This window comes from Otolemur garnettii, unplaced genomic scaffold, assembly GCF_000181295.1.
Source record: "Otolemur garnettii isolate 467f Iridium unplaced genomic scaffold, OtoGar3 scaffold00037, whole genome shotgun sequence".
NCBI classification, from domain to species: domain Eukaryota; kingdom Metazoa; phylum Chordata; class Mammalia; order Primates; family Galagidae; genus Otolemur; species Otolemur garnettii.
In genome coordinates this window covers 15,506,751-15,523,458 of record NW_003852432.1, presented here as the reverse complement: position 1 = coordinate 15,523,458, position 16,708 = coordinate 15,506,751, and the positions used below count along the sequence as shown (strand labels likewise).

The 16,708-nt window shown below is 37.9% G+C and overlaps 1 protein-coding gene across 1 annotated transcript in view; it reads right to left on the bottom strand.

Moving 5' to 3' along the window:
* The window catches only part of DOCK4 (dedicator of cytokinesis 4), a 249,780-nt gene that overhangs the window by 195,782 nt on the left and 37,290 nt on the right, over positions 1 to 16,708 (bottom strand). The window contains exons 8-10 of the mRNA XM_023513222.1: positions 5,251 to 5,332; positions 4,481 to 4,541; positions 152 to 284 (exon numbers count right to left, since the gene is read on the bottom strand). Of these exons, the coding sequence (XP_023368990.1) occupies positions 152 to 284; positions 4,481 to 4,541; positions 5,251 to 5,332 (276 nt within the window). The remainder of the gene's footprint in view (positions 1 to 151; positions 285 to 4,480; positions 4,542 to 5,250; positions 5,333 to 16,708) is intronic.

The following is a 16,708-nucleotide window of genomic DNA, read 5'->3' as shown; positions in this document are numbered from 1 at the left end:
TGCGCTCACCCACAGCAAACCTACAGATGATGGGGATTTGAGGAAGCCCCATCCAGGGCTCTTCTGTCACCCACAGAAGTGGCACTCACTCAAGTGGGACCCGCATGCATCCCTGAGCCTGCCCGATCCCTGCTGTATGCACATTCCTTACATGTACACTTTCAGGATGAGGTCGTCCTTTGTCTCTCCTGTTAGCAGGTCAGCAATGCTAAGGACAGCACAGCCAAAGGGTCGCCGGTATTGGACACTGCAGGCATTCTTTTTTTCTCCTGCTCCCATTCGACCTGCCCAGTTAAGAGCAAACAAGAACCATAGAGTCATTTGATTAGCTACATTTTAAATGGAGACAGACAAACAGGCAATATGAAATGCAATTGGATGATGAAAGGCACACAGGGTGGGGGTAACGGGAGGTGTTGCTTCAGTTCTGGGCTTTCCTCTCTCCCCCTCTAGGGGTGTGAGCTTGGGTGAGGAGCTTAAACTCTGGACATCCACTGCCATCTGTAAAACACAAAGATTGGAACCCCTCCCATGTATAGGAACCATCTTCCCTGACCCCTGGGATGTCTTCCAGTTATCCCAAGAAGTTCATGCCATTAAAACCAATAACTGTACCTGTTTCATTTTCTATTTTTTAAAATGTTCCATATTCAAAAAAACCATTAAAAAATTTCACCTTTGAAAGGAAATAGTCTGAGTTTGTCTGAAGTATAATAAGTAAGCACAGGCCACTCAAACAGCATGCATGCCCAGGCCTGGGAGCTCAGGCTGTTTATAACTTAAGTTACCCAAATCCCCTGGTATGGTTTTGACTATCACAAAGTTTTAACTTGTTTAAATTATATTTTAAAATATGCTATTGATACACTGTTTTAATTTATTATTGGCCTTTAATTATTAATGGATTAGTTTGAAGAATAAAACCAGGAAATACACTGAAGTTGAAATACAAGTTCATGGGGGGAAAAATAACAAAAAATCATCTGTAACTCTGTCTCCAGATGCTTATTAACAGAATGATAAATTGTTTCAGTCTGAGCAAAATTCTCATATGTCACACCAAGATGTCTCCAGTAGTTACAAAATTCAGTGTTAAATAGAAAAAATTAAGGAAGGACTAGCAAAATCCAATTTGGCTTTTATTCATCAGGAATAAAGGAAAACTACCTCTGCAATATGTCACTTTCAGGAAAATGTTTACAAATAGCAGCCTGAAAGCCTCTAATTTTATCAGTTAGAATCAATGCTCTTTAGAAATGGACAAAATAAGTGTCTTTTAAATGTACAAAATGGTAAAAATTCCAAATATCAGGTTTTCATGACCTGATGCTGAAAATGTAGTTAAATTTCAATGTACATAATTTTAATCTATATTCTATCTGCAAACTGAATACCTTATATCGTATTAGATTTTAATTAATAACCAAATTCTCCTCCTACTTAAAGAATTGATTTGAAAAAAACTGAAAACTTCAATCACTTGTTAAATAAAAAAAGCCCAGTTTATCTCTATTTTGAATAGTATGACAGAACATATTACAATGAAACACATACTTCAGTCCTTATCAATATCATGATTTAGAATATAATTTTTCTGTCTTAGTCATTTCCTTATAAATAAATGTAAAGCCACAAAGACAAAGTGATTAGAAGATTTCTGAGTGGAATACTTCAGAGTTATTTAACATGAGAAAAAAAGTTCATTAGTAAAAAAAGAAACTTAGGAACTGTAAACAAGGTTACTCCTAAGAACTCGCTAGCTCTAAGTTCCTACAATTTATACAAAAGCATGTACATATATCAGTCCTTCTTTCTTTTCTTTTAAACATCTCCTTCGCTAGAACTGCACTAAATAAAAAATTGTGAAGGAGGACAGGCAAAAGTGAGGTGATGCTGGCAAGTGTTTTCCTGAGAAGCCCCTACAGTGAGGATTCTCTCCCGTTCTCTCTTTGTCAGCTAGGAAGCTTAACTGCCAGCCCTCCACACTACTTATATCCTCAAACCTGCAAGTTTAAGTTTTCATTCTTGGCTCTGTGAGTACCATGGCTTTGGTCTAATTACATTACTGAAAGGACAATTTGGTGCCAGCCCTGGTGTTCCCAACTCTAGCACTAATAAGACTTCACAGTTCTTCTGGTCAAATGTCTAGGAACATTCTCTAAACAGGAAGAAAGGAAGGAGGAAGGTAGGATGGCAAAAATATTGAGCAACCATTCAAAAGGCAAAAGGGAGGCAGAGAAGTTGAAAGAACTTAATAACTGGGGTGGGAAGGAGGATTTATAACTATTAATATTGCTCTTTCTTTCTCCTTGTCTTTCCAAAGATCTGGGCACAAATTCCCAGAAGCAAGGTGCTATTATTGTTCCTGCTTTTTGCAGCCAGCAAAGGTCAGTGTGTCCTTTTCCTACTAAAATAGGTACAAGGGACATTCTATAAAAAGTAGGAGAAGTATCTGTCCCTGATAGACAACAATCTCCCCCTCTTTGATTTCACTGCATCTGCAGAGATGGCAGACTAAGTCTTAAGCTTTCTTAGAATGTCTTAGCTAATCTCGTTTCTCCTCAACCTGAAAAGGGTGAACGAGCAATTTTTTTTTTGCAAGTATTTTTTTGTAATAATCCCAGAGAAGTATTCATGTGGCCAAAACTGGGGACCAGAGTAAGGAGATAATATCTGATTCAACATTCATTATGATGACTTAATAACTACAAAAGTACATTTAAAAAGTACTCATGAATCAAATGCTACATATCTGAATGGCCATGCTGTGTTGGGGATACTACTGAGCTGGCTTGCCAAGGGTCAGACGGACACACACTCCCTCTGCTGCATGTTTTTCTACCACCCCAAATTCATAGATATCTTTGAAAAGTTCTGAAGGCACAGTGGTGCCTGTGGCTCAAAAGGTTAGGGCACTGGTCCCATATGCTAGAGGCAGCAGGTTCAAACCCAGCCCCAGCCAAAATAAATAAATAAATAAATAAATATAAATAAAATAAATAAAAGTTTTGAAGGCAAAAGTGGTTTACTTTTTCTCTCCATGCTATAGGAGATGGTTATTATAATTTTAGCAATGTTTCATTCTGATATCCCAAACCACATTTTACTTTAACAATATACATTACATATTACAAGTTTAAATTAAAAAATACAGACACATGCTGAATTACATTACAAACTACACCACTCCGTCCTGAGAATGAACAGAGGCTTTATCTGATAGGGAAACAGCAGCAGGGCTTCCAACTTTTCCAATATTTTAAAGGATTCCAAATTTTCTCTCATATACTCATTTATAAAAAAGCAAAATTAAAACACAACAAGGCAGTCTATTTTTAAAATTTCTACTGCCCCTCAAATATAAAAATAGCATAAAATGAAATTGGCTTTTCAGAATAGATTTTTATGAGGCAAAAAACATAGAAAATCTGTGTTGGAAGGAAAGCACATTTTACAGTCTCTTTCAATGCACAATGTGGTTGTCATGTCCATAAAATTAAAGCCCATAAAAATAAAGACCACTTTGCAGGATTGCATAGCAAGATATTACTCCCCAGAAGAAGTATTCCCATGCAAGTAATGTAGCATGGGCAGTGAAAAGTGGGAACAAATTCCTAATATCAACTAGTTAGTTTTAATGGAAAAATTGTATAGGTTACATCATTCCTCATTTTACCTATTTCCTCCGCAGTAAAATGCCTTCTTTAAGAGGCATTTTATCTGTTAAAATGAAGGAACATATTCTGGCTCCATTGAGCAAGTTCATCATAGAACATTAAAGTGTGTTCTGCAGATGTTAATAAATGCTACATTATATAAATGTTTTCACAGTCGAATCAAATTTGGGGAAAACACAGGTCATCAAAGTTAGAAAGGCATATTTATTTTTCCCTGTAGGACTTGACAAACCCTTTAATAAACTGATGACATTATACAAGTTAAAAAAATACAGAGTATTCAGCCTTTCATAACTCTTTCTCTGTAGCTCCTTCTGTAATAATGCTCTGCAGTATTCTGCACTTTGGGAACATGCCAATGGGTATAAAGCTTTCATAAACTCATAGGAAGCTCAGCTCCTGAAAGTTTATTTGATGCTGACAGAAATTAGAATTTTAAAAGACAAAATTTTTAAATCAAGAACAGGGTGGCCATAAAGACCGTGCGCAATTTAAAATAGTGCATAATTTAAAATTGCACATGAACTTTACAGCCACCCTGTATGTTTAGGAAAACCAAAAGAACAAGATGAAACACAACTAACTTCTCAATGACTTGTATCACAAAAATCTATTTATGGTGGGTGAGGAGGTCACATGTGAAGTAGGGGAGGGAAGAAAATAATTCCCAATTTCTATGATTCTCAGATTCAAATCTGGCTTCAACTTGTTTCTGACCCAGATAGCAAATAATCACACAGAGACCTCTTGGCATTTCTTCTCCCTGTTATGTGCCCTGCCACAGTGACAAGTGTGGTACCTACCAATTCGGATAATGTGCACAGTGATGTAGATGTCTTTTCTTAGCTCGCTGCTACCCAAATCCTACCAAAAAACAAAGCCTGGTTATTTTAGAGTTCATAAGCAGAACTTAAAAGGCATAGAACATTATATTCACAAATAAAAGAAGAAAGATGAAGATGAATACAGACATTCTTGATGAAATGTTTGTTGCAGAAGCCAATGATTCAAATCCTACTGTAGAAATAACACTAAAATCAACTTTAGGTCTATTTATGTCAAAAAATATTGAAATAAAAAGACCCCTGTTGATTTATCTCTTATGCATTCTTTAAACATTTATTAAGCATATATCACACACTAAATAGAGGTACCATGTTGAACCCTATCCCTACCGTAATTTGGTAATAATATAACAGAATCAATAATATTCTAAAGGAACTAACATAACCATAACTAGTGGCATTCAGAATTTGGGGCACTAATGTAATTGGTGCGTTATTTATATGAAGTTTAAATACATTCACTATATTCTCTCACAATACAGGAAAACCTCTGCAAGTTGACCAGACAAGGGACTGTAATAAACTAGTTAATATACGGAGGTGGTCAACCTTAGGAACTAGGTCTTAGTACATGTGGTAGATGTCTAGTCTATAAAATCTAGTCAACTAGAGGTAGCTGAGGTAGGGAGGTAGCTGAACTAGGAAGTTCTACTGTAATTTATTTCTCCCAAATAATAAAAATCATAATGAGATAAATCTGCCTCACAGATAAAATAAGATCTACTTACCACAAAGAGAGAGCAATGACGTTCTGGTTTATCTGGGGCTTTAGGAAGTCCGTTTCTATTCAACCTCAAGAAAAATCTCTCGCTACAAGAAAAAGAAGTTTAACAAGTTGAAAATTATTTAATATTTAGAGATGTAACACTTTTCTTACTATCTTTCATCCTACCAGCTCAGCTCAACATTTATTAGATCATTCATTTCACATCAAAATGGCTTATATCAATCAGGAGGGCTCCAATGACAACAAACATTTGCTTCACTTCTGATAAAACTGGCTACGTAGCAATTGTATAGCAAAAAACACAGTGGCGCCTGGCCCAAAGGAATAGGGTGCTGGCTCCATATGCTGGACCCAGCCCCAGCCAAAAATAAATAAATAAATAAAAAGGCAAAAAACATAAACATATATGCAAACAAAAATTAACTTTTGAAAGAAGAGGTTTCCACATCAGTAATGTCATTGCTGTTAATCCAAAAGATAGAAGCGAAAGCACTAAATGAGAAAAACAACCTAACACCCTTCCCATGTTTCTTATCGAAGATTTTTTCATGTTTTATGTCATATTATGTAATTTACATGAAGGAAATTATTCTGAGTGTTGTCCATAAGAAAGCTCCTATTTTATGGTCTTGTTTTTTTTTTTTTTTTTTTTTTAGAGACAGAGTCTCACTTTATCACCCTTAGTAGGGTGCTGTGGCGTCACAGCTCACAGTAACCTCCAGCTCTTCGGCTTAGGCAATTCTCTTGCCTCAGCCTCCCGGGTAGCTGGGACTACAGGCACTCACCACAACACTGGGCTATTTTTTTGTTGCAGTTTGGCCAGGGCCAGGTTTGAACCCACCACCCTCAATATATGGCACCAGTGCCCTACTCAGTGACCTACTGGCACCGCCCCATATTTTATGGTCTTATAAATCTATAATCCAAAACATAAATAGAGGTTCCAAGAAATGAAATTTGAATTTTGTTTGGCCTATAAAGGAAGAGAATATCTCTGACTCCCCACCAAACTTGCATTGGAAAATACAGTGCCACCCAGATTTAATGTAAACACAAATGATGCTGTTGATTGGCACCAATTCAAGACCATAAATATCTATGGACACCCCTGAGAGGTAATGTGTGACACTGTTTATGTTCAAAAAATAAGATAAAATGAATATTGACCCAAGAAAAATTCATCTACCACCTACTATGAGCTTCAAATCCTAACTGAATTTCAATATCCCAGCGCCTATGATAGAATCAAATGGCTGGCTGCCTCAGGCAGAGAACACACAACCAGCACCTACACAACATGGACTCACCACATGATATGGCCGTGATCAGTATAGCTTCAGCAAAAAACTGACACTAGTAAAAGGCTCAGAACCTACCAAGTTCCTACATTATTCATCACTAGATCCTTGCCTTAAATAATGGCTCTGTCATCCAAATATATACAAGGGGAGAAATGAGAACCACAGCAGATCTCTAAGGAAGCATATGGATTTTAATTGAAGGCTGATTTGGAACACTTTTATCCTCTTTTGTTATCTAAACCTAGACAGATATGTTTAACAGACTCAACAACTGGCTCACCTCACCGTGCTCTTTTCTGAGCTCTCATAGGAGAAAGGGCAACCAGCACACATTTGTATGGGGCCGTTTTTACTCTTGTTAACCGATGTTTTTTTTCCCACAGAGCAGATGGCTGATAAGGCATGAATGGAGAGAATATAAACTGCGCCAAGCATCCTCAGCTGAAGCTCAGGTGCCCATGTGCTATTATTCTGTGGCCGCGGACCATAGCTACGAGTGAAGATGCTGAGATAAATTAATCTCATCCAACTGTCATCTACAAAAATTCCAGGAAAAAGACTGAAAGCGCCCCTCACAGTGAAAGAGAATTTACTATTATTTCAAATTTATAACATATAAAAAGGAAAAGTAAAAATTCATGCTGGGATGAATTATACTTTAAATAATCATATAATTATAATCTCAATATTTTTGAGAATTCATTATTTGACAGCTGCTCCACTCAAATCTATACACGAATCAATTTATTTTATCTGCACCAGGCCCTTAGAAAGTAGGCACAACTGTGATGCATGTTTTATAGATGAGAAAGCTAAGGATCCCTACTCAGCCACACACTACTTTTTCTATAGAATAGTAGAAATTTCAGCAACTTTAGCTTTAATTCCCCACCTCTAACAAGTTTGCAAGACACCAGAATGTATGCCTTCAGGGTCAGGAGAAAAACTGAACAAGTCAATAATATTTCATTCTGGTATATCTAAAATTCTCCAAACTATCTCCCATACTTTTGTTACCACATAGAAATGTTAGAAATGCACCGATGACATATGCTAAGCCTGGTATTTTTCATTTTGCAATTTTTAATTATTTTATATACCTAATTACAACTTTTTTTTTCTTTTTAGAGGCAAGGCTGAAGTTTTGTGGCAAGATTATAGCTCACTGTAACTTCAAACTCCCGTGCCCAAGCAATCCTCTTGGTTCAGCCTCCAGGAGTAGCTGGGACTACAGGCACATGCCCACCCAAACTGGCAAACTTTAAAAATGTTTTACAGAGAAGGAGTTGTCACCATGTTTCCCAGGCTGGTCTTGAACCCCTGGCCTCAAATGATCCTTCTGCCTTGGCCTTCCAAAGTGCTGGGATGACAAACATGAGCCACTCTACCTTGTCCTTAGTCTCTTCTACTGTAATTCTATTGTAAGTATGATCAGATGGCAAAACTAGTTTTTGTAAACTTAAAAATTTTCCTATTAAAGATGTGCACACCTCCATTACATCATTTACATTTTTTCCTAATCATAAGAGATTTGCATGTTTCTTTCCTAGTACATTGTATACTGGAAGACAGCCCCATAACTGTTACCCTTTATGTCCTCAGCTCTTAGTCAATGACTGCTGTTCCTTCATGTTCACTTAAACTAAACAAATACAATCTTTTAGGACAAAATATAGTAGAACCTCCAGAGTTGACTACCTCCATCCCTACACTGGCCACCTCCTTAAGTTGACCTAATTTTCATAGACTAGATATGCACCACATGTATATATCAGTAAAGTAGGGTTGGTTCCTTATGTTTACCATCTGTATGTTGGCCAGTTACAGTCCCTTGGGTGGTCAACTTACAGAGGTTCTACTATATAGCAATATTCAAATAACAAGGAAAGATTTAATTCTCTCCCAACTTCCATCCCTTCTCCATAATGTCCTTTACTTTACACTAGGGAAATGTACAAAGTCTCCGAAGAGGTATTTCCAAGCCTGCCTCACCACCAGACATGACATTCACCTAATTAACTTCATGGCACTTCCAGATCTAGATCATGCCATTTAATACTATCCTCTTGTACATTTTATGTCTTTATTATATTTAACATATGGAAATAAAAAATTTATAAAGATTTAGTAAGTTTTCAAAAGAGGATACTGCCTTCTTCTCCTTAAAGAACAAGGAGAAGAAATAAGAGTTGATATTAACACCAGCAGAGAAAAATCACTTGACTTGCCCCATATATTGCCATGTTCCACAAAGGAAATTTCACTGCAGGAGAAATTCAGTGTCCACCTGAATTCTGTGTGTGAGTCATTATAAATCTTGGTACCATAAGTCAACAATGACTAATTCTTTGGAATAAAGAATAAAAAATCACAATTATTTGTTATTTATAACCTGCCTCTTCCAATAAAGATCTGAGGAAATCGAGATAATAAGTAATATAAAGAAGCATCTCTGGCATGGCCCTTGGGGAAAAATAAGACAGGCAAATATGTAATCTGGGCCAGACCCCACGACTTATGCTCTTCATAGATTTTCTCCTTTAATTCTTACTTCTACTATGTGAGAAAGAATCCACTGTCATCCCTTTTGACACATTAGAAAGCTGGGACTTGGAGATATCAGATAAGTTGGCCAAAGTTACATGGTCAGTCAAGGATGGAGTCAGCATTTTAAAATCCTAAGTTTGATTCAAGAGTTTTAGGTCTAAGTCACAAAGCTATCCTGTCTTTGAAAGAACAGAGGACTTCAGAAATGGACAAAGAACAGCAAGACTAACTATCCCACATGAAACAAGGGGTTTTGGTGTGAATATTCTCCATAAAATTCAAAAATAATAATTTAAAAAAAAGGTTGGGTACAGTGGCCTGTATTCCCAGCTATGTGAGAGGCTGAGGCAAAAGATCTCTTGAGCTCAAAGTTCAAGTCCAGCCTGGGCAACATAAAGAGAGTTTGTCTTTAAAATAAAATACAAATAAAAACAAACAAACAAACAAACAAACAAAAACCAAGCAAAAACCTGTGTGAAGCCAATAAATAAATAAATAAATAAAGTCACAACATATCAGGGTTGTAGGAGTTTGTACCTATGACCATCTGCTCATCCAACCTGCTGACATTCTGATGTGCTCAAAAAGGCCACTAATAATGAATAGCATGTTTCAACAGCACAGTCCGGTAGAAATGTTCTTACCGGTGATGCAAGTAATATGGGTGGCACAGTGGGGATCCTAACAGCTTCCCTTTTACTCAACAGATGCTCCTGAGCTCTGTCACTCCTCCTAAGGACTCAGAACAGGTCACCCTTCTGCTGGAAAGGCCATTGTCAAAGATTTTGATATTTTATATGAAATAAATTTATATATTTAAAGGATTTTTTTCATTTTATATTTCATAGAGGGATTTTTTTATGTTCTCTGTATGGTATGTATTTATCACTTTTTGGCTCACCTCACATTACGAGCGTTGAATCACGAGACAGTGACTCAGTCACTGGTGATTCAATACGTGTAAAGTTGTGCAACACGTACCTTATCCAAAAATATATGACTCAGTAATATTTGGGGTTGAAATATGTTGTGTGGAAGATTAGGAAGGTGGTCAATCTATAAAACGTTATCAAGAATACTTCTAAAATCATTTTTAACAGTTAAATAGCATTGAAATAGATTCATGGTTTCCCAAAGTAAAAGCAACAGGAGAGAAAACATTTAGCTGTTCATGTTCCGGAAAAACAGCCTAAATGTCATGTCCTTTAGTACCCAGATGATATGGCCTAGATGCTTGGTTCCCTCAAATCTCCTGTTAAAATTTCATCCCCAATGTTGAATATGGGGCCCGGTGGGAGGTGCTGGGTCATGCAGGTGATCCTTCATGAACGGCTCGGTGCCCTCCCCATGATAATGAATGGGTTCTTGCTTTTTTCATTCACGTGAGAGCCGGCTGCTTAAGAGTCTGGTACCACTTCCTTCCTCTCTTTCTCCTTTTCTAACTACATGACAGGTCTGTTTCCTTTCACCTTCCACCTTGATTGGAAATTCCCTGAATCCCTCACCAGCCGAAGATGCTGCTGCCACATACAGCATTCTGTACAGTCTACAGAATCGTGAACCAGATAAATCCCTTTGCTTTGTAAACTACTCAGTCTCAGGTATTATATTTTCTTTATAGCAATGAAGATGTATTGATACCCCATGCAAACCTATTTTACAAACAAAACTCCAAGTGAAAAAGCAAAGCCATTGTTGTCAATTTAACCATGCTATGTGTGAGGATCACAATTAACACCCATGCTATTAAGTATCAAGGGACACACACCAGAAACCACCACGGAGGAAACAGTGGGAGGAGCAGGATGGATGAGGGAATAATGAGCAGCTGTAGGGAAGGGTTCACCAGCGCTCCCTCTGCAGCCTCTGTCTAAAAGGCAATAGAACACACAGGCGAGCTTATCCGAATTGCTCTTATTTCACTGCTTCTCTTGTGTTTTCTGATTGACTAACAGTGCAAGACACTTCCAACAGTCTGTTATGAGAGACCAGAATTTGCTACCACAGAATACGCCTCTTGGCATAAGAACTGCTGAGGTAAAAGCAATTCAGAAGGAGATATAGGAACTCTCTCTGTCCTCCTATAACTACCTAAACCCAAGACACAGATTTACAAAGACAAAGGTATTGTGCTTCCTCTTCTGCGGAGGAAAACAAAAATTAACCACTGAAGGCAACTTTAAACCCTGATGGGCCTGGAGATGGCACCAGAGGTATCTATTATACTTGAACACCCCTTAGTAAAAGCTAGCGTTGGTCTGCCTCTAATTTGTCTTCCCACAAGTTGCTGCCCCTGGAGACTCAGTGTCCTTTCCCTTTATCTTGTAACTTAAAAAAAAAAAAAAAATTTACCGTTCTTTGTTGAAGATGCTATATAAGCCGAAATTCAAAGCTACCTCTTTGACAATTACTTATTCCCTAAGTATATCCTACATACGTATATATGAAATAAACATGTTGATAACCTGTTGTCTTTTTCTTTTTTTTAATTTGTCTTTTGTTACAGAGGCCCATTCCAACTAAGAGATTATGAAGGTTGAAGATAAAATTATTTATCCTCCCGAATACTATGGAGACTGTTGAGGGTGCTTGCTTTCTGAGAACGAGTGAAGAAGGACAACTCAAAATGGAAAGGGCAAGCCTCAGGACGAGCTGCTCCAGTAACGTCCGCAAGAAGTGGTGCCAGCTCAGTCCAAGCAAGAGTCTGGGAAGCAGGTGGAAGGTGTACTGCCAGCCCTGGACTGGCCTCTGCATCAAAGGCTTTGGTGCTTGCAGTGGCCGAGTGAAGGGCCAAGCAATGCCTCTCACGTGAAGGGATTGATCTCTGGCAAAGATGAGAGCCCCCTTGCTCAGCCAGCAGCTCCTCATCTGGTTGTGTCCTGTGTTCTCCTAGGGAGCAGAATAAAGCCCGGGGTCCACCATGGAGATCCTGATTTATGATGTTAGGATGAACAAAAACTTCCTGCATGTTTAAAAGCCCAGTCATATTAAAGAGGCACTGTTTTGACCTCAAGGCCCAGGTCCCAACGAGTCAGAATTGCTGACTGTCGTTGGTCTTGAGTTAAAATACATGCCTGGTATTTTAAGGTCGAAGACTTTTTCCCCCCTTTTCTTCCAACCACAAGTATCAACACCAATGATAGAATTTTTCCTTGGCAACAAATGAAAGCAAGTCCTCAAGCAAGTCTTCTGAGATAAGACTATTGACGCACTTTCTAATTTTAAACCCAAACCAACATTAGGGTCATGAGCTCTTTTGATTAAAGGGAAATGGAAAGAGGAAGATCCTTGACACCTCTCTTTCCACAGGAGTTTACCTAAATGTTCAGTTTTCCCTTTTTAACGCTGAAGCTGAGCCCAGATTCACTCTTTGAATGTTGAGGCTTATATATTAGCAGTGAGTCTTATGCTTACTCTTGGGGGAATTCATATAATTTAATCATTGTGAACACTGTAACTCTGACATTTCCTGAAGAAAGAATCACTCTAATCTATATAGAGAAAGTATTTTGACCTTTCTAACAATGCCCCTTTGTTAAGAAGGCATGTGTAATAAGGAATGTTGAAAGTAACGTGAAACTGACATCTTTATAAAATACTCTGGGTCGAAGTGTGCAGTTTCTTGAAAAGGCAAAATGGCTGTAAGTAAAAACAGAATAATAAAAAGTCATATAATTCAAGCTCTGCAAAAATAATAAGTATAATAAATCCTTCATGCATTTATTATCTCAAAAAGATGTTCTTTTTTTAAAAAATGAAATTAAGTCAAAACCAAAGTTCTCTTTCAGCATTTTCCTGATAGATTCTTTGTATTCATTACAACATTAAAAAATGAAAATTATCTAAATCATCATTAACTACTACTTATTAATTAGATGACACATTCAATTATACTTTGTAAATCACTGGTGCTTTTGCAACCAGGGAGGTACAAAGCCTCTGAACTGTTAGGCAAACGTTAATGTGTATGAGACGAGGTATACTATTTTCCGTTACATTCTATAGTTTATGCTTAGGTAAGCTTAAAAAGGATCATTAGGCACGGAAGAGGTTAGGAACCATTGCTTTGGACACTAGAAGTACTTCTGTGAAATTAAAATTGCAGTATTGGATATCATATAAGCCTTAAAAATGTTTCTTGACTTAAAATGTTTTAGTATTTTAAACACCAGCAGAATACAGATTCTGTCAAAGCAGGTGTTCCCCCCCCCGCCCCATTTTATTCACTGATATGTTTCTGACAATGTCCAGATGAGTATCTGGCCCTCAGGAGGACAGCAACAATTGTTTGCTGAATGAACAAACAAATGAACATCGGCAATCCGTACAATGGTGTAAAATTTATGATGAAACATGGGTCTACTTTTATAGTTTTACATTGTAAAGCTAATTCAAATTGTAACCTCTTCAAAGCAAAATAACAATATAGGGTAAAGTGTGACCAACCAGATGTGCAGGGAGCATAACTCTGTTTGAGAACAAAAATAGGTGGAGAAAACATTCAGAGACCCTCCTTGGATTGTAGCAATATCAACTATTCCATACGGCTGAAATAAAAAAGAAGATGTAGTTTCTTTCACTCTGAGTCCAAAATCTCTAACTGGAAATACTTAGAGGAAGATGTTATGTATTTGTTTGACCATTTTTATGTACTTTCAGCATGACAGTGTTTGCAAATGATGCTTCCCAAGAGACAGGTCTGAGAGCACAGTTCTGATTAACACAGTGTAACATGAAACACTTCCGACGCACTCAGCTCTTTGAGGTCTCCCTCCTAAATAAGCACATCCCCACTGGGAAGGAGGATGAGAGCAAAGATTAAGACAATAATGGTCTGGTCTCTTAATGCTTTCCCTCAACAACAACGGAAAACTTGTAAGCTTCCTTTAACTGCATCAGTCCCCACTCTGTGTCAAGCACTGCAAAGCGCTGGGGACATAACGACGATGAGAGGGTAAAGTCTATCTTTGCAAAAGGAACTAAAAAGGGCAGTGTCATTAATAATTCCTTTGTCAATGTTGAATCATCTTACAACATAAATGGTGTTGAATACCAAAGAAGTCCTTGCCGGGTGGGTTGCTATGTGTGACCTTAGCTTATTCTGTAGGGAATTTAGAAAAACTAAATTATTCTGAATTCTCTGCAGGCAGCAAACACAGGGTAGAAGAAGACAGGAATGACCAGAATTTTAGTGAAAAGAATATCAACCTGGCCATTTTTTAAAACACAGGAACGGGGTAAAAGGGCCTTCTTGTTGCTTCCTAAAATCCTGTACTTTTTAAATAAAAAGAGAGATAAGTAGCCTGAATCAGTTCTCAGATCTGAAGAAAAAGAGAAAGTTAATTCTGAGTTCATTGACTCTAAGGAGTTTTTGGTTTCTGCAACTTTGAATTTCTAGCCACTTATTATTATAATAATGTGGTAATTTATAATTTCAAAACAATTTGGAATTGTATGGGTCAGTTCTACCCTCAGAGTTCTTAGGATGAATAAAGAATTTCTTTGCTCATTTTATTTTAATTTAGATCTTCCTCTTGGCTGATTTCTTATTTACAATCTCTCCCATTAAGGACATCATCACATCTCTAAAGCAATTATTTGTTCTTTTATGGGACACAGAAGTGTGACCAAAGGGGGAGTGAGCCACAGATCTGATTAACTCCACAGTGACAATAATCCCAATTTTCATGCACCTGCTGGAACAATCAAATGATGGACTAAAGGGAGGGTAGAAAGCACGAGTGCCTTTCAGCAGGAGGCCCGAGGGAAGGTCACTGCAAGTCACTGACAGGCTGACGCCCACAGAGAAATCTGTGCCAGCATGTCTAGACACAGCAGGAAATGCTCTGGGCCGTATGGAATAGTTGATATTGCTACAATCCAAGGAGGGTCTCTGAATGTTTTCTCCACCTATTTTTGTTCTCAAACAGTTATGCTCCCTGCACATCTGGTTGGTCACACTTTACCCTATATTGTTATTTTGCTTTGAAGAGGTTACAATTTGAATTAGCTTTACAATGTAAAACTATAAAAGTAGACCCATGTCCACTATCTTTCAACATTCAAAACAATGAATGCTCCTACTATGTCCAAATACAGATGCTGAACGTGTGTAATCAGGCCAAAAAAAAAGTCATAATTGATATATGAAATAAGGAATGCTAGCACAGGGCACAGAATTTTAAAAATCCTATCTGCTGTCTTAATTGACTTATGTACTACCAAATATACAAAAAATTTTGCATTTTTCCCCTAGTCTGGGCCAGATAACTATTCTCTCTGACAGCTTCCTTCTTCAAATTCTAGAAAAATTTTCCTAATATCTCAGGTTTCTCAAAAGAAGCATAGATCTTTCCTTTAAAAAATGAAAAGGTTATTAGACCACATCAGTCTTTAAAGAACACTATTGGAAAATATGATTATAATTTCTTGGATTCACCCCATTGGTATATAGAATTCCCAATCTTCTCATTCTTTTCCACCTGTGATGTTTCTGTCCCCAGTGCTGCCACCTGCTTCTGATTCCTGTTTCTTGAGCATCCCCAGCAAAAGATAACATGGGAGTCAGGATTCACTACCAATTTCAGATGTCTCCCTTTGGCACAGTCCTCACTGCACTCAGCAGTTCTATTAGTCATCACTAACTTACTTTTATCACGCTGGTTTTCTTTGCACCCAAGTATTGATTTAACATTTTATTTACTTATTCTGAATTGACAGATGGAAATTGCATATATCAGTCATGTAACATATTTTGAAATACGGATACATCATGGAATGGCTAAATCAAGCTAATATCTGCTTTATCTCATATGTTAATTTTTTGTGTGAAAACACAAAGCTGTGCTTAGGAATTTTCAAATATAGTAGAACCTCTGTAAGCTGACCACCCCAGAGACTGTAAAAAACTGGTCAACATTCAGAGGTGGTCAACATAAGTAACGAGGCCTTATTACATGTGGTGCACGTCCAGTCTATGAAAATTAGGTCAACTTAAGGAGGTGGTCAATGCAGGGAGGGGGAAACTACTGTATATAATACATTGCTATCACTACAGTCGCCATGCTGTACGATGGGTTTCTTGTACATATTCCTCCTGGCTAACTGACATTTTGTATCCTTGGTCCACATCTCCAATCCCTTTCCCCAGCTGCTGTCGACCACCTTTCTACCCTCTACTTCTGTGACTTCAACTTTTTCACACTCTGTATATAAGTGAGATCATGCGGTATTTGTTTTCAGTACCAGGCTTATTTCATTTAATACAATGTCCTCCAGGTTCATCCGTGTCATCACAAAGGACAGGATTTCCTTTTTGAAGGCTGAATGGTTTCACTGTATAGATAGATACACACCCCATGTTCTTTATCCCTGCAGCCTGGTGGATCTCCACAACTATGAATAGTGCTGTAGTGGAAATGGCAGTGCAGCACCTCTCTGACCTGTGGGTTTCATTTCCCCTGGGTCCATACCCAGGAGTAGGACTGCTGGGTCCCCATTACCCTCTGGCTGGAGGTCTGCTGACCTCCTTCCCGCAACTCACTGTCAGTCCTAAACTCCCTCCTGTTCTCGTTTGCTCTCCAGTGTCAGCTGACCTTGTTCCTCACTTTA